Below are 18,416 nucleotides of genomic sequence, written 5' to 3' on the forward strand. Positions count from 1 at the left end.
GGATAGCCTAAAACCACCTAGAATTCCCCCACTTCTGCCAATAGAACTAATCCATTTCCAAGCAAAGTTACTATGTGGATCAATGCTCCTGAAGAAAGAAGGAGAATAATCTTTCTTTATGGTTTCTTGGAGCCCCACAAAATCAACATCCTGGTCCTTGATAAAACCTGCCAGGAAAGTGCTCATACCTTTCTTGCCGACACCTCTGCAATTTAAAGATGCACCTATCATAGATACTTAGGATTCCTTTTCCTGCTCTTGGTTCCATCTACAATGCCACACAAAGGGTGATCATTGAGTGCTTTCACCGAGGCAGCACATAATTTTGCATGTGCTCCTCTGAGGGAACCACCTGATTTTGCTGGTGATTCTCTCCTGGCTGATTTTTTGCATACACTTTTTCTTTTCTTTCTACTTCTTCTAGAGACAACAGGAGTAAAACCATCATCATCCTCCCGATCCTCACCATATCCAACGAAAAGAACATTTGTTGCCTCTGGCTCATCAACTGGAACCTGTTGTGTTTGAGCAACAGTAATAGCATGTCTGGCTTGTTCCATATCTTTTAAGTAATTTATTTTCTCCATAGGAAAAGTTTCAGGATTGACCCCCATTTCAAGGGCCCTAGCACGAATAATATCATCATCAAGTAAAGCAAAAGAGTTATGAGAGGTAAGATTTGTACCTGACAAGTATCTGGCAGCAGCTTGCATACTTGCTCTTTCAGGAATTCTGGTAGAGCGCACCTCCTGGGTAGAAAGTCGAGAACTCATCATGATTGTTGGTTGACCACCACATGCCTCAAGCAAACAGTCAGTATGGCTAGCATTATTGGCTTCGCTACCTACATGCTTATCACCCTGTGAGAGAGGATCCTCTTGTGTACAATCAACTTCTGGTTGAGATCCATCAACTGGTATAACAAGTGCAGTTCTTTCATGTTGCAATGAAGCAGCAGCCAGTGCATGGACACCCTGACCAGGATTGATATAAGGTACCTCTAATGTGGCACCACTTTCAGATTCACTGTTGTCATAATCAACTTTTTCCTCAGAAATGTCTTCTTCATTTTTTTTCCTCCATGATGGGACCCAACTCTTTTCTGTAATTCTTCTGGATCATGAAAGTTTTATCACTACCAGACTTCACGAAAGTGTGTAGAAACTGTGTAAAGGTTGGAGCAGCAGAAGCATTAGATGAGGCATGTCCAGGAGACATGGAGTTGGGAGCAAGAGCATCAATCATAGATTTTTTTACTTCTAATAAGGAGGGGGTAACAACAACATTAAGGAGAGTGGAGCTAGATGTACCATCCAAGGCAAGATTAGCTACATCATCTAGCAAGTCAGTCTCAAATAATTTCCTCTTGCATGTATCTCTACAGGGAGCAACCTGAACAACAGAAGCAGCTTGTCTATGATTATTGGAATTCTTGTTGCCATTTCCTGCAACTTTTGGAGGACTGGGAACCAGCATCAGAATCATTCCTTCCTAACCTCTGACGCTTAGGAGTTCCATTGGCCCCTTCATCCCCTTGATTGGTATCAACAACAGTTATTTTGTTACCATGAGTAGGAGTAGTTTCAAACAAGTTCCTAGTGTACTAGAACTCATAAAATCTACCCTTGATTTCCGCAATTCTAGTGTTTGGAACCAGTGACAGATCCTGGCAGTGAATCTTTACTCTCACATATGTGAAATTCCTGAGAATTTTTTTTATCTAGAGCCAAAGGTTTCCCAACTAAACTGGCATATAAGGCAGTGGATTTGTTCCCGAATTTCATGGGAATCCCCTTAATCCTAAACCAAGCTTCTTCCATCATATAAATTGGCTCAATATCTCCTGAACATTTTTCCATTGAGATAATTGCTCCTGGGATAGTTCTCATAAAAAAATTACCGAAGTGTGCAAGCTCTTCAATTGATTTAGCAGAGGGGAACCTTGTTATGAACTCAGTGGGTGAGACTTCCTTTGCAAACAATCTCCAGTTGATCTTCAGCCTAGACATTGAATTCATGCTCTATATTTCTACAATTCACCTCTCCTTTCTCAACTGTGATGTGAGCATAGTTTAGCTGATCCACTGGTTGTGTCTCTCTCTGGAACCGGGATTGAATAAAACCCATAACCAAAACCTCACTACCGATCCGCTGAAGAGATTGTTTCATAGGGGAAACTCTCCCGGTAGATGGCTCTCTCCACCCTCTCCACCCTCTCCACCCCTCCTCACCTTGGTGACCGGCAACCATGAAGATCTCCTTCTCCGGTGAACATGGACGTGCTTCTCCTTTGGGACTTCTCCCCTAGACGGGCACTTGCCACTCAGGTGCGTCGACGGTACAATTCTTCTGTCCACTTCTCCCCTTCCTCTACATCCAAGGAATTCTTCTTGGCGGTTTCGTTCTTGGAAGCCTCCTTTCCTTTGACCGAAGATGCAGTGTCTTTGGTTTTGGAATGTTGTTTGGGGGGTTCTGCCGCTGGTTTTCGAGTTGTTCGTTTGGCTGATAAGAAGTTCAGATTCTCGGTTGCATCCAACAAGGTTGGTCATTTCATTTATTCTCTACGAGAATGAGTATGGCCAGATTTCCATTGCACTTTCTCCCTGTTTCGTGGAGATGGTTTTGCACCCTGTTTCTTACCTTTGGGGAAAAGTTCTGCCATAGAGAAAGATCGAGGATGGTCCTCTAAGCATTTTCCACAGCAGAAGCTCATGAGATGGGTTCCAAGGTCTAGCTCCTTAGCTGTGAAAGTCCCTCTGGATGTTCTTAATGTTAATGCGTTTGATGGATCCTCCTCAGCCGAGTTAGCTAAATTTGGTTTTGATGTGTCTGCATCCTCATCTTCTAATCAGAAACAACAAATTCATCACATACCACCTCTTCCAAAGGGTGATTCAGTACCCTTAGAACAACATTTCATGGTGGGTAACGTGCATTGTTCTTTTTGGGAAGGTGCCCTGGATCAAGGGCACATTAAATCTGGTTTGATATCTCGGACTTTTATTGGAAAGAATTTTAGGAAACCTAATTACTGGCAGGACCGTTTTATGAGAGATCCACAATTTTTGCCTTTACAGCTTATTTGCATTCTTGATCAAAGGCAGGCGGGATATTCAGATTTTGAAATTGAGCGGACGACAGGGATTTGGGGCCTTCCTTCTTCGGATGTTATTCGAGATTTGCTTAATGGTCCAAAGCCTGATAGATCAGATATCCTCTGCTTACATTGCCTTTGCTGGGGCCATCTAAAAAAGGAATGCACTTCGGATATTAGATGTCGCTGCTGCTTTAGTTTGGGCCATATGGGCCGGGTCTGCCCTAGCCGGTGTAGAAATTGTTATCGGGCTGAACACGTTATGGACTAGTGCCCCAAGAAGAAAATCTGGCGTACTAAAGCCCTTTCCTCTCAGGTGGATTTGGCTGTTAATGTTGATGGTTCGTTTCCTTCGGTGTCCGATACTTTGCCTTCGTTTGACCAAGTGAAGACTGTCAAGGAACCGTTTTTGGCATCTAATCAGGAGATTAACGAGAATTTTGGAACTGTCGTTCCCTCTCCCGAGACCATCTGCCAGAATGGGGTTTATAAGCACAAGGAGAGCCTGTCTCCCAGTTTTTCCCCTGCTCGTCCTCCCTCCTCGGGTGCTCCACGCTCACCACCACCCTCACCACCTCCGGATACTCCACCGCTACCTTCCTCGTCGCCGCCAACCACACCACCGCCGCCGCCGGCGGAAAGAGCGATGGCGAACTTCCCAGTTCTGCCGTTCCGCTTCCTCCCCGGCCCCGTCACCATCGAGCCCAGCCTCGAGGATCGGCTGCAGAGGAGTCTGATGATTGTTGGTGATCCGCCGCTTCAGCATGAAGAATACGCCATCATCGTCGTCACCCCTGAACTAGACGACATCGACAAGGAAGAAGCTCTTGCTGAGGTTTGCACCATTCTCAATCGAGATCATAATGCCCCCATCACTGGTAGAGTCTATAGTCTTGGGATTGGTCTGGTTAGATTCGCATCTGCTGCTATTAGAGACCATTTGATTGAGACTGGGCCGCACACTATGGATAGAGATGAGATTCATATGTTTGCTGTGGTTCGTCATGATGAAGGGTTGAACATGAGAGCACCTGTGTTTGAAAGGGAGGCCTGGGTCCTTATGTTGAATTTCCCTTTAGACTATCAAACCAATTATTATTTTAATAAGGCTGTCTCTCTCTTTGGAAAGCTAGAACTGTGGTATAACCCTAGATTGGATATGACCAAGGTTTTAGTGAAGGTTCTCATCAAGTCTCTGAGGCTGGTGCGGTATAGCCTGGTGGTTACCCGTGCTGCTAATCAGTTTGGGGTGATTGGAAGGTCCTGGTCTGTACCTGTTTATGTTTTACATGGTAGATCTCTTAATCCTCAGCTGATTGGTAATGAAGATGATGTGCCGCCCATGAATGCCTCTCCTCACCCGTACACTCTGCCTTATCTGAATATAGCACAACAGCACGCTCTTGAGATGCAGGTCTGGCAGCAGCAGAATGCTGATGCTGCTTGGGAAGCACCACAGAGAATGCAAGCTGACAATGGAGACTGGGGTGAGTGGCCATACGAAGGGGAAAGCTGGCGAGCTATCACTGGCTATGCTGGTGCTTCTATGATGGATGGAGTGATACCTGAAGGGAATGTTTCTGATGATCCTGATACCTGGTCGCCTTCTCTTTCTGATATGGAGGATGCTGATGAAGATGTGGTACAGGGAAGGCAGCATGGTGAGCTGCAGTTTCTTAGAGCTGGTGGAGACAACAGAATTCTGCAGGTGGAGGCTCTGCCAGGTACACAGTTTTCCTCATTCGAGGTGGGAGAAAGTTCCAACAGGGTGAGCTCTGTTATTGTGGTTCCCTCTGCGGTCTCTGAAACAAATGGATCAATTTTTGTCAATCAAGTGCAGGGCCTAGTCTCGTTTGACAGTGAAAGATTCAAACAGCTTATTCTGTTCCTGGGTAATTATATTTACAGTAAAATGCAGCTATTGACTGCAGGGCATGTGGAACCTGATCTATCCTTGGTTTTGATGGAGGAGGAGCCAGTGCTCTCAATGCATACTTTCAGCTTGGAAGTCAGGGAGAAATTTATTGATGCTGTAGTGCTCAAGTTTGAATTTGATGTGTCTTGCCTGGATAAAGCTGATGTGCTGGCTCTGAAGAACTTGCTTAAACCTGCAACTGGTTCATGGGCTGAGGCATTCAAGTATATGCATCTGGATGATGATGGATCTCTGTGTTGGGCGCCAATTGATGTTGATCAGGAAGATTCAAATGCTATCTGGGTTGTGGGCTAGCCATCTGACATCCCTGCTGGGCCTTCTGCTGGGCCAAGGCGTCCTGGTAGGCCTCGCAAGACTCAGCAAGCTCCCAAGGTGAAATCCTCTGTCAGGTACTGCACTAGAAACAACAATGCAGGTTACTGTCATCAGGTGCTGGCCGACACTCGCCGTCCTCGCAAAACTGACAAGGCTGTTGCCCCAGCAGTTCTTCAGATAGAAGAAATGCAGCGCATCGGCGTCGAGGACTGTCAGATAGACCCGGCTGAGCTCACGGCAGAGCGTCTCCTGCAAGAAAAGAAGTGATGCTGTCAATGGCGCATGTTATGATCAGTTTATGCTTTATTTTCTCATTTTATGTTCATGGACTTTGGTGTGTTTACGTTTGTCGCACTTGTGATCCCCTATGGGGCGTATGCTTGTTTGAATCTAAGTATGAATCGTGGAACTATCAATAGTAATCGTATGTGGTTTGTTTTAAGTTGGAATATCAGAGGCATTAATGACCCTGCTAAATGGCCACTGGTGCGTAACAAACTGGAAGAAAGTAATGCTTCTATTGTATGCTTACAAGAAACTAAAAAAGGTTACTTTGATCCTAGCTTTATTAGAAACTTTGCCCCTAAACGCTTCGATCAATTTGTGTTTGTACCCTCGGAGGGAGCATCTGGAGGACTCCTAATCCTTTGGGTGGGAAACATGTTTTCTGGGCATATTCTTATGGAAGAAAGCTTTGGAATTGTTGTTGAGTTTACTTCCCAATTATCTGCTGATGTTTTTCGCATAGTAAATGTATATGGTCCCTGTGAGGGTGTGGCTAGAGAAAATTTTGTTGCTTGGCTTTTCTCTCTGGATATATCTGATGATTCCTTATGGCTTATTCTTGGGGACTTCAACTTCTATCATTTTGTTGAGAGTCGTAATTGTGATGGAGCAAATATGACAGATATTGCAACTTTCAATGAAATTATTAGCTATCCAGGCCTCATTGAGTTACCCATCAAGGGAAGATCCTTTACATAGAGCAATATGCAAGCAGACCCCTTACTTGTCTAATTAGATTGGTTCTTTACCTCCACTGCATGGACTCTCAAATTTCCCAATACGATGGTTAAACCTCTAGCTAGGCCTACATCTGATCACACACCTTGCGTTATATCCATTGGTTCCTCCATTCCAAAAGCAAAAGTGTTTCGGTTTGAAACCTTCTGGACTAGGCTGCCTGGTTTTATTGATGTGGTAAAAAATATTTGGGACATTAACTTCCCAGGTGATGGAGCTAAATGCTTATCAGCCAAACTGGAACTTTTGAGAAAGAGTTTGAGAAAATGGAGTGCTAGCTTCCAGGTACTAGACTCCTTGATCAAGAACTGTAATGCAGTAATTTTCCAATTAGATGCCTATGAGGAACAGAGGGCATTACATATTACTGAATGGAATTTTCGTAATATTGTCAAGAAGAAATTGCAACATCTTCTCACATGTAAACAGGAATACTGGAAAAAAAGGTGCATTGCACGTTGGGCTCGGCTAGGTGATGAGAACACCTCTTTCTTCCACTCCATGGCAACTATCAGATATAGAAAAAACTCAATTGCTTCTCTCGTAAGAACAGATGGATCCTTGGCTATTGATCATCAAGAAAAGGCAGGCCTCATATGGCATGTGTATAAGGAAAGACTTGGTATATATGTTCCCATATTGGAGGATTTTGATTTCTCACATTATTTTTCTCCATTGGATGGCCTCGAGGATCTTTCCAAGCCCTTTACCTCGGAGGAAATTGACAATGTAGTGGCTCATATGCCATCTGACAAATCTCCTGGTCCAGATGGTTTTTCTGGTCATTTTCTCAAGGTGTGTTGGCCAATTATCAAATTTGATTTTTATAGGCTCTGTGATGAATTCTGGGTACGGTACTGTTAACCTTCAAAGCATTAATGATTCGTTCATTACCTTGATTCCCAAAATTCTGTCACCAGAAGGACCTAATGATTTTAGACCAATTTCCTTGCTCAATATTTGCCTTAAATTGATCACCAAAATCTTGGCCAATCGTCTGCAAGAAAACATTCTTCAACTGGTACATGTTAATCAGTATGGTTTCTTGCATTCGAGGAATATTCAGGACTGTGTCGGCTGGGCATATGAATATATACATCAATGGAACATTTGGAAGACCAGAAATGATTTCATTTTTCAAGCCATACCAATCTCTATGGGACGTTGGAAAGTGGGTTTTCAGAGTGACCTTTGGCTACATCAATACAGAGTCAAACAATCAGCTATTCAGCCCCTTCTTGGGTGGTTACTAGACTTCTCTAGCTAGATCTTTATTATGTCTTTTTTAGGTTCTTTTCAGCCACCTTGATGTAATCCTTCCTTTTAGGGGCAATTCTCTTTCCTCTTGTACAGATTTGTTCTTTTGTTATATATATATATATATATATATATATATATATAAACATACACCGTAGGGGCTTCCCCTACGGTAAAGGTGTCAAAAAAAACCTCACTACCAAAGAAAGGAGCATTGTATTCCCAAGGATCGCGAGTCTGACACACTTCTATGTGATGTTCACCTCCACAGTTACTACATGATCCCTTTTACTTAACAAACCGATTATCCCGAGCCTTCCCACTCATCACATTCGGAACAAGAACAGGTGGAGGTACAAAGGACCCCACGGGATCTTGCGCAGCAACCACAATGGAAGAGATGTTCATGCTAGGGTTTGTATGAGGAATACTCAAACTAGTTTCTGCTCCACCTGATCTGCAACTGTAACGTGGGGAGGTATCGAGGAAGAGGTGTTTAGACTTACATCAGCGGATCTTGCCGGATCCTCCAGATGCGATGAAACGCCAGGCATCATCTCAGCACGATGAGCCCAGCGATCATGGGCGCGCGCTTCTTTTTCCTTGCGCTTCTTCTCCATCAGTGCCCTCTCGCGAGCCACCCGCTCGGAGATGCGAGTTGCCTCACGGCGGCGCTCCTCATCAAGGCGGGAGCGCTCCTCAGCACGGCGCCTTTCTTCCACTCGGAGCCGCTCTTGATCTGCAGCTCGGCGCTCCTCTTCTCTGCGTCGTTCTTCCTCAAACCTCCAATCAGCTTCACGGCGCCTTTCATCCTCCCACCGACGCTGTTCTTCGCGCCGATCTACCTCGGATCCAGGTCGAGGACGATTGCCGAAGTAGTTGCGCGGTGGGGATCTTCTTGGTGGGGTTCGCCTTGAATCACCGAACCGTCCCTCCATCGACAGAGATCTTCTTGGAGGAGATAGAAGTACTTGAACAAAGGATCTTCGATCGCCGGAGAGATCTCCCAGCCAGATCGGCGACGGACTAGGGTTGGGGGATCGTGGTATGGGAGGAGAGACTCGCGGAACGAAGACTACCACTCATTGACCAAAACCAGAAGGCTTTCATCAAAGGCAGATGCCTCCATGAAGGGATGCTTGCCCTGCATGAGAAATTCCCTGGGGAAGCTCAACATCATCCACGAAAACGGCTAAAAACATCAAAAAATGACTTGTCACATTAACTGTAGAAAGGGATGCAACTCACAATGTATTGATTGGGTGCATATGGCGTTACAAAAAGTGGGGGGAACATGGCTGTGGAATAGGAGTGTGCGGACGCAGTCGTTGAGGGTGCGGAGGATACGCTCGGCGCGGCCATTTTGTTGGGACGTGTATGGACAGGTTAGACGGAAAATAGTGCCGTGAGAGGAGAGTAGGGTGCGGACGGCGACATTGTCAAACTCTTTTCCGTTGTCAGTTTGTAGGGCGTGGATGGGGCGACCGAACTGGGTGGAAACATAGGCGTAGAAGGCTGTGAGAGTGGTGACGACATCGGACTTTTTACGGAGGGGAAACGTCCACACAAAATGAGAAAAATCATCAAGAATAACTAGGTAATAAAGAAGACCAGAATTCCTCGGGATTGGAGAGGTCCATACATCACTATGAATTAACTCAAAAGGAAAAGACGCAACAGTGGAAGACTAACTAAAAGGAAGACGAACATGTTTACCAAGACGACACGCTTCACAACTATGTGAAGACTATTTATTAGATGAAAACGAAAAACCCCTCATTATTTGGTGAAGCGTGTTGGCACTGGGATGTCCAAGACGAGCATGCCAAAGATCAACGCCTGCAGAGAGAGCACGAGGTGCGGCGCTGGGGGTGGAAGGCGACATCACCGGATACAAATCGCTGGGCTCTCACAACGATGGAGGACCATCCGGTGTGGGCATCCTTAACGAGAAAAACCAAAAGCGTCAAATTCAACGATCACAGAGTTGTCGCGAGAAAGAGTTTTAACAGAGACTAAATTCTGAATAAGCTGGGGAGACACAAGGACATCATTGAGAGACAGTGGTTTAGAAGTAGATGGAAAATTAGCAGAACCAATGTGAAAAATAGGAAGACCGGCGCCGTTACCGACAATGATGCGAGACTCGGTGGAGGTGGGAAAGGAATGGGAAAGGTTACCCGGGTGAGCGGCCATGTGAGACGAGGCGCCCGTGTCCATAAACCAGTTGCCGCCACCGGCGTAAGAGCCGAGTGCGGGCGCGGCGTGGTAGGCCGGGCGTAGGATGGCGGCGTGGCGGTGAAGGCCGGGGCGTAGGCGCGGCTGTCGCGGTGAAGTGCGCCTGGTGAGTCGGCGGGCGCGGCACCGGCATGTTGTAGGCATGGATGAGCCCCGTCCATGGGTTGTAGGCGAAGGGGTTGCTGCCGTTGGAGACCGACGACATGATGACGCGCGCGCGGAGGACGGCGACGGCGCGGGGTTGGGGAGGGAGGCGCGGCGCGGCGGCGGCTGCAGGTGCGTCGGCGGCGCGGCGTGAGGAGGGGCACACGCGGCGGCGGCACAAGGGCGGCGGCGCTAGGGTTGGAGGGTGGGGCGGCGCGCGCGGGGAGAGGAGCGCGGCGGCTAGGTTAGGAACGGTTGGTGTCCGATACCATGTAGAAAGGGATGCAACTCACAATGTATTGATTGGGTGCATATGGCGTTACATATATACGCGCACGTCGCCACTATACAAGGAAGGAGGCGGGTCCAATAATAAATACAAAGATATGTATCGCTATACATAACTACAGAAGATACACATCCGGATATACAAGGATATGTATCTCAACATTAACCACCGGAAACGGAAAATGGGAGAAATCTTTATAGCCGACCTTGGATGGATGCATGATCGGGTGGATAGTATATCATCAGAGAGTACCGGGGAGGATGGCACGTCGGATGGGTCTCAGGGAACGTGGGTAGCTCAGGGAAAGATGCGAGGATCCGACGTGGCCCAATAGGTGGCGGGAGTGGGGATATCGCGGCCAATGGACGGCGGCATTTGGATATCCCAATCCGTCCCGCCTCGCGCTCTTATTAGCAGCCTCAAGTTCCTTTGTCTTCTCACAGCCGCCACCTCCTCCTCCTCCTCTTCTTGTTGTTGTCGTGTGGTCTTAGCGGAGCACGAAGCGGGCACCGATCGGCAGAGCAATGGCGTCGAGCGGGTTGAGGAGCTGCAGCGCGGTGGGCGTGCCCAGCCTGCTGGCTCCGTCGTCGGGGCGGTCCCGGTTCTGTGTGGCCTCCGCCACCACCACCTCCGGCCGCGTCACCATGTCCGCCGAGTGGTTCCCCGGCCAGCCGCGCCCCGCCCACCTCGACGGCTCCTCGCCAGGGTAAGCCTACGTACGTTGGGTCTAGCCGTTGGCAATCATCCTCGTCCACACACCACTCACACCATGATGGCATGGCAGCGACTTCGGTTTCGACCCTCTTGGCCTCGCCACCGTCCCGGAGAACTTCGAGCGGTTCAAGGAGTCGGAGATCTACCACTGCCGGTGGGCGATGCTGGCGGTGCCCGGCGTGCTCATCCCTGAAGCCCTGGGCCTGGGCAACTGGGTCAAGGCGCAGGAGTGGGCGGCCATCCCCGGCGGGCAGGCGACGTACCTGGGCAACGCCGTGCCGTGGGGCAACCTCCCCACCATCCTGGCCATCGAGTTCCTGGCCATCGCCTTCGCGGAGCAGCAGCGCACCATGGAGAAGGACCCCGAGAAGAAGAAGTACCCCGGCGGCGCCTTCGACCCGCTCGGCTTCTCCAAGGACCCCGTCAAGTTCGAGGAGCTCAAGCTCAAGGAGATCAAGAACGGTATGAAATTTTCTTGCAGATCAGGCCATCACATACACCGTACCTACTCACTCACTCACTCATCCATGGATTGCAGGTCGGCTGGCTATGTTGGCGTTCGTGGGCTTCGTCGTGCAGCAGTCGGCGTACCCGGGCACCGGACCGCTGGAGAACCTCGGCTCGCACCTCGCCGACCCCTGGCACAACAACATCGGCGACATCGTCATCCCCAGGAACATCTACAGCCCTTGATGACGAGTCCCACCCGAGGAGCTGCACGCATGGTTTTCATGCATGTACTGTCTGAATGGATTCATTCAGAGGAACTGCTGATGTACAACAACGTCGGCCACATCTCTGCCCGGCAAATACACCTTTGTAATGTAATGTGTAAAGTTTCATCCAGTAGCGCCTACTGTTAATTGTGAACGCATCGATCAATATATAGCTGGCTCTCTGTACCAAAACCAAACTGGTATATTTGCGTGACAATGATGATGGTGCCGCTCGCAATGAAAAATTTAAGAGTTTACAGATCAGGGAGGATGTAGATTGGCATATACTACTAGCTAGGAGTTTGTCCAATACAGACCAAACGTAATGCTTCCTAAGCAGCAATATCAGAACACTTGAACCCAGCTACAAATAAGAACAAATACATTTTGAAGTGCTACAGCAAAGGGCGACTGGCAATCTCCAGTAAGCTAGATTAAAGAACTGCATTTCACGATAATATGTCTCACTGACGAGCTCAATGGAACCAAACCACATGATAACACAGATATCACCATTAACTAAAAACCATCAACTGTTTGTACTGTCATCTTTCCTACCTCTTCCAATCATGTAGGAAAAACGCACATCAATTCTCAATGGTAGTGCACTTGGGCAAATTATGAGAAGGCACCACAAATTATTTCCACACACCACACCACCCATGGGGCTGCAACTCACTTACGGTCTAGGAAAATTAGGTCCGAGCAGCAGGTGCGCGCTGCATTTCCCGAACACTCCTCAACACTCTGCCATTCATCAAAGGTAACATCGCAACTAAAAGTTCCCAATGCCATATATCACACCACGCCAGTAAAAACAACACGTGGTGCTTCAAAAAACTAAATCCATCTTACAATCAAAACCTCCTATACATTCCCAAAAAAAACGTTATACAACACTGATTGTATCGGTCGTGTCTGCATGCTGAGTTCAGGATGAGCAGGAGAGCATGCACACTCCCGGCCGGTAAGCCCAGGCTGGAGGCAGCCGGGCGTATTTCTCCATCCCTGGCTGCTCGTCGTATGGACGCTCCATGACCTTCAGCAGACGGCGGACCTCCTCATAGTCACCTAGATCGGCAGCGTCAATCGCAGTCTGGCAGAGGTAGTTCCGGAGGATGTACTTTGGGTTGACGCTATTCATCGTGGCTTTCCTCTCATCGTCGGAGATGCCACTGGCCACCAGCTTCAGAAAACATGGGTGTATTGTTAGACTGATAATGTTCAGATGATCTCTTGATAACATCTTTCTATATACTACCTCTATTCCAAAATATAAGATGTTTTGGTAGGCTAAACTGGCACAAATTGTTGATGGTGGGTTGAACAGACAATAATGTCAGTGGGGGTTGGTTACTAGGAACAATGTGGCAAAAGAAAGAGGTAGCAGATAACAAATTCTTCTTAGAACTTCTGCCATTCAGATGACAAATGCACAAGGAATGAGATATGAGGTATTAGTATACAAGACCAAAACTTATAATACTTAATGAGGTTCTTATGTAATAGCATCAAACACAAATTTCATACACTAACATCAAATGCACCAATGCTGAAAACCTCCTAAAGAACATAATGGCACAACATGTTGCTTTTGTTTCCAAGAGTATTCCAACTTGTTCTCGAAAAAAACAGGACAAAAAGAAGAATACTCTTAACTTCACACAATAACCAGGGCAGAGAAAAAAATGCAAGCACTAAACGACAAAAAATGACACATCTATACTGTTTCATCTACTTTGTCACTTCCACGTATGAATGACAACTAGAGAAAGAGAACAATTAGCAAAAAGGAGTGTTACCTCCTCAATATATGTTTGTACCCAACTAATCCATGCTTCCTTTCTTTCTTGCCCAATATCCAGTAGTGCAGCTTTTATTGGTACAAGCAGCTCACTTTCAGGAATGCCAGGATCTGCTTTCACATTCGAAAGAAGACGGAAAAAGTTTGTGTAGTCAACTTTATCAACGGCCAGGTTGTTCAGCAGCTTGCCAATAAGCTGCTTATTATACTTAGGTAGACCAAGCTTCTTTGTCATTATAGTTTGATATTCATCCATGAACTTTGTCCCATACCTACAGTATAGAAAATGTATCAAAACACTATTATAAATGTGGTTATTATTGCACACAGCCAGTATAGATAGGAAGAACCAATTCACCTCTCCATTATATAATTTGCCTCATCTTTGCTGATAAGCCCAGCAGATGATAATGGTCCAGTGAACTGAGCAATATTCCACAAACCAACATCTGGTTGATTTGCAAAACAGTATCTTTTACCAGGGAGGTCCGTCGTATTTGGAGTAAAACCAGGATCAAAAGCATCTAAGAAGCCAAATGGTCCATAATCAATAGTTAGGCCCAACACGCTCATGTTGTCAGTGTTGAGTACACCGTGGGTAAAACCAACACCTTGCCACCTGGCTATCAAATAAGCTGTACGCTCTGCAACCTCAACTGCCCAGGCTGATCTCACGAATTGCAGAGGAAGAAAATTAGTTATTCCCAAGATGAATGGGGACATTCAGAGAAAATAATATACGAGTAAATTTACCTGCATATTTGTTGGAAGTAAGATCGATTGCTGGAGAGTCTCCCATAGCTGCCTCAAAAGATAAACCTTCACTCTTTTTAATGTTTTCAAGATGTGGGTAGTGATGACGTATTGTGTAGTCTGCCAATTGGCGAACTATTTTAAGGTCCTCTTTGCCCCTTGTAGCATGAATCTGGAATGAACCAAATCGTAAAAACGACGGTGCTACACGGCAAACAATGGCGCCTGGCTCCTCTTTTGAATTCCCACTGGCATATCAAAATAACAAGTATTTAGCAAGAGAAGTTTATGTCAATATATATGGTGTACATACTGAAATCCTTCAAAATGTAAATCATGGCAAAATGTTCTAGTTTTTTGTATTTTAGATGATAAATAGTCGACAAGTAGCAGAAAAATATTTTCTACAGCACAGTGAACACTGATGATACTGTGTATAGGAGGTTTGGTGGTACATAATAATAGGCCAAGAAAAATCAGGATGACCAGATGAACTTATTATTAGTGAATGAATACAACTAAGAAAATAAAAGGAAACATGGGATGTTAGACAGCATAGTAAAATAGTAACACATATTTTATTGATGTTCAAGGGATTAAATAGCTACCAATAAACCCAGAAAGATCATCTAATAAAAAGGCAAAGGGAAATTCAGAAACAATAGTAGATCCAGCAAAACACTAAAAACGGAAGATATGATGACCTGGGATGTTAAAGAGCACAAATGTGTTGATCTTAATAAGGATTATATAGCTATCAAGAAAAGCTGAAGCATCTCAAAGCAGCAGCTACAAATCGCTTAAATAAAAAAAAGGAAGGTGCTCATAAGCATGATATAGCAGCTATATTTTAGATAACAAATACTGGACGAGTAGCAGCAAAGTATTTTCGTCAAACACTGGTCATATTGTGAGTGCAACATGCTTGGCTACATTTGCATAGTAGCAATCCCAGAGGCTGTTTTCTCAGAATACCCCCAGGGGATTCAGTGAATGATCATAAATCAACATTAGCACATCAGGTGCTTCATAATTATAGGCCTAGAGAAAAACAGGATGGCTAGATGAAGTTATTCTTGCTTAAGGACATGGGATGCTAAACAGAAAATGTCTGATGATGTTCATCAGGACAATATAGCAACCAAGGAAAGGTGAAGCATCTCAAATTAAAGCAGCAGCTACGAATCATTTAAATTAGACTGCCAGGGGAACTCAAAAGCAAAAGTCGGTCCAGGAAAACATAGAGTAAAACAGAAGATATGAGGACATACTCATAGAACATGTCGCGTACAACGGAATTGCCAGTCTCGACTAGACAGAGAGCACGAGTCGTAGGGATGCCTAGACCATGCATAGCTTCACTGCACAAGAATTCACGGATGCTGCTGCGCAGGACAGCAAGGCCATCGGCGAATCTGCTGTAAGGGGTCTTTCCAGCACCCTTGAGCTGCAACTCCCACCTCTCGCCCCGAGCGTTGAGAACCTCTCCGAGAGTTATCGCCCGCCCATCTCCCAGCTGGCCAGCCCATGAACCGAACTGGTGTCCCCCGTAGCACTGGGCATAGGGCATGCTGCAGGTGTAGGAAGTGGATTAGAACCATATACTGACAAGACCACGAGAGAGCGGGATGTTAAGTAGTAGAGGTATCACGCACCTTCCGGCCAACGGAGTTGCTCCGGAGAAGAAGTCGGGAAACTCAGGTCTCTCGAACCTGAAAATAAATAGAGGGGCAGCCGCTGTGAATTTTTCATCCAATGTCGGCAAGGATATGCAGAAAAGAAGCAGGAGCAATGAGTCCCATAAGGCAGGGAGTTCAGTGAACTCATGTGTGCGCAGAAAGAGATAACGCAAAGTGCTACAACCTGTAGACAGGTATCCTGATCATTGATTTAATCCTTTGTTGAGAAACCCTATTTTACTCGTTTTCTTCTGCACCGAACCATCATCATTTAAGTAGAAAATTATAGCCAGTTTCACAATTTCTAGTCAACCAAAGCAGCGCATAATCTTACTACTGAGTGCAGTGCGCGTGTGTGCTGAATGGTCATGGGGTTTGTAGTGCCTCATATAGTTATCCTTGTATGCTTCTAATTCTGTGCAACAGTTGTACCTCTTCCAAACGGACCATTTAGATTCTAGTGGAAAGGCTAGTGACGACAAGTGTAGTAGTGGTGATAAGTGCGAGGGGTCGATTTGGAGGGGAACTCGCTCTGTTTGGTAATAAACATGTATGACCGAACATTGGTTTTATCCCTTGTTGAGTCTGTGTTACACTTGTTTAGTTGTCGGAACCGTCGTGTTTTCAGTAGAACACTGTAACTGGTTTCAGTGTTAGCGAGCGACGGATCAAGCAGTGGATCAACTTACTACTCCTGGCGTGTGGGGTCATAGCGCGGAAATGTGGACACGGGCTTCCTTGTATGGTTGTAATTTATTTGCATGCTTCATTTGCAGTGCATCACACAGCCATACTTGTACGGCTACAAATAGTTTGCAGTTGTTGCAAAGGTAGCGATGAGTGTGAAGCAAATTCTATGGACGATGCTACTATACCAACAACTATGAGCAGGGAAAATATGATTAAGTGCTATTCAGTGAAATAGCAGCAGTAGCAGTAAACAAATGGGAAGGGAAGAGAACTGACTCCTTGTGATCCAGATCGAGGAGGTCGGCGACGGCCGGGGACCACGCGACGAGCTTGGGACCGTCGACGGGCGCGTTGGGGTAGACCTTGGAGTAGCACGCGTGCAGCACCTGCGCGCCCAAACCTGAGAGATTAACATGGGCAGCAACACCTTATATAGAGTACTAGTAAAGAGCAGAGGAGAGGACCTGGCGCGGGATGTTGTCGGAGCGCGGGTCGGCGGGCAGCTCGCGCACGAAGGTCTCGTCCCAGGCGAGCTCCTCGAGCGCGCGTCGGGGCCGGACGGCGGCGTCTCCGCTGGTCCCGGGGTCGTCGCCGGCGGCGGTGGAGGCCATGGCGCGGAAGAGGAAGCGGCGAATCGGGCGGCGGAGGGTGGGGCAGGGCGGCGGCGGGCGGCGGAGGCGGGGGGAGAGGGAGGCGCGAGGGCCTGGGTGTGGGTGTAGTGGTCGTCCTAGGCAGGGGCTGAGGTTGGGGAACAGGCGCAACCGAGGAGGAGGAGGAAGAGGAAGAGGGGGCATGGCGCCTGCCTCACCTGCACCTGCACGTTGTCTTTTTTTTTTTCTCTCTTTTTCCTCCCTCTCTCTCTCTCCCGATAGGCTGAATATCCACCCGTGTCGCCTGGGCGGGCGTTGTGCAGCCTACAGCGGCGAGCGGCGTCAGGCCGTGTGGGCGGCCACGGTTGCGACACGCAGCAACCGCTCTCCCTCCCAACCGAGTATACCTAGGCATGGAAAGCCCGGCCTGGTTGGCTCGGCCTGGCCCGGTTCAGCCCGAAATTCCTGGGCTTGGACCAGCCTAAGCATGCTTGTGGGCCAAGCCTGGACAGAAGATTTAGACCCAATGGTTACGCTGGGCTGGGGCCTGGGTTTGAGAATGTGCCAAATAAGGGAGAGGCCAGACACTTTGAGGTTCCCTTGGTGGGATGCACGAGGACTTTAAGAGTGTTAGTCAACCCGAGGGGAGTGTGCCTCGCGTGAACTTGACTTGCAGTAAATATGAAGGTCTCGCACGCCATGTTTTACCTTGCTTTATCCAAGAGGTGCTCGTACGAGGCAAAAGGAGTGGAAGATCTTCTCCCAGGCAAGTGACTTGGCAAGAGGAGAGGAAAATCACTCTCAATCAGATCCACCCCTTCGAATCAGAGGTGTGTATTTGATATGACCTTTGGTAAACTTCCACTTTTAGGAGGGTGGAAATAATATTCGTAAATAATAGTGAACAACACATCACACATGAAAACAAATAAAACTTGATGTTTAGCTTATCTTCTCTAGCCATCAGCACGTACATGTGCTAGATAATCCTAGCACGTGCAGGCTCAATCAACTAAAAACCAAACAAGTTCTATTATTACCTTATTATATCACATCTATTATCGCTTGTGATTTACCCTTGTAGATTATCAAGTAGATCATCCAAAAAAAATCATTTCAAGTGAGATCTAATCATTATGGTTTAACCAGAGTCAAACCAAGTCAAAGTCAGCCA

The 18,416-nt window shown here is 46.9% G+C and overlaps 2 protein-coding genes across 2 annotated transcripts; one reads left to right on the forward strand and one right to left on the reverse strand.

Annotated features, from left to right (window-relative positions):
• Positions 1–10,729: 10,729 nt before the first annotated feature.
• LOC124685112 (chlorophyll a-b binding protein 1B-21, chloroplastic) lies at positions 10,730–11,918 on the forward strand. Its single transcript, XM_047219456.1, has 3 exons — positions 10,730–11,002; positions 11,081–11,472; positions 11,549–11,918. Exons 1-3 carry the CDS (start codon positions 10,821–10,823, stop codon positions 11,701–11,703), a joined length of 729 nt encoding a protein of 242 aa, XP_047075412.1. The 5' UTR covers positions 10,730–10,820; the 3' UTR covers positions 11,704–11,918.
• Positions 11,919–12,498: 580 nt separating this feature from the next.
• LOC124648090 (protein adenylyltransferase SelO) lies at positions 12,499–17,446 on the reverse strand. The gene is made up of 8 exons (XM_047187913.1): positions 17,117–17,446; positions 16,929–17,038; positions 15,939–15,995; positions 15,555–15,854; positions 14,284–14,531; positions 13,889–14,195; positions 13,529–13,802; positions 12,499–12,912 (listed from the first exon to the last, which is right to left on the reverse strand). The coding sequence occupies exons 1-8, from the start codon at positions 17,444–17,446 to the stop codon at positions 12,658–12,660; spliced, it is 1,881 nt and encodes a 626-aa protein (XP_047043869.1). The 3' UTR covers positions 12,499–12,657.
• Positions 17,447–18,416: the final 970 nt, after the last annotated feature.

This window comes from Lolium rigidum, chromosome 1 (assembly GCF_022539505.1).
Source record: "Lolium rigidum isolate FL_2022 chromosome 1, APGP_CSIRO_Lrig_0.1, whole genome shotgun sequence".
Classification (NCBI taxonomy): Eukaryota; Viridiplantae; Streptophyta; class Magnoliopsida; order Poales; family Poaceae; genus Lolium; species Lolium rigidum.

Coding starts and splice junctions, on each gene's coding strand:
- LOC124685112 (XM_047219456.1), top strand. CDS start 10,821: ATGGCGTCGAGCGGGTTGAGGAGCTGCAGCGCGGTGGGCGTGCCCAGC. Junction 11,003..11,080: donor CTCGACGGCTCCTCGCCAGG/GTAAGCCTACGT, acceptor ATGGCATGGCAG/CGACTTCGGTTTCGACCCTC. Junction 11,473..11,548: donor GCTCAAGGAGATCAAGAACG/GTATGAAATTTT, acceptor CATGGATTGCAG/GTCGGCTGGCTATGTTGGCG.
- LOC124648090 (XM_047187913.1), bottom strand. CDS start 17,446: ATGCCCCCTCTTCCTCTTCCTCCTCCTCCTCGGTTGCGCCTGTTCCCC. Junction 14,532..15,554: donor GTACGCGACATGTTCTATGA/GTATGTCCTCAT, acceptor TTGATATGCCAG/TGGGAATTCAAAAGAGGAGC. Junction 12,913..13,528: donor TACAAACATATATTGAGGAG/GTAACACTCCTT, acceptor TGTTTTCTGAAG/CTGGTGGCCAGTGGCATCTC.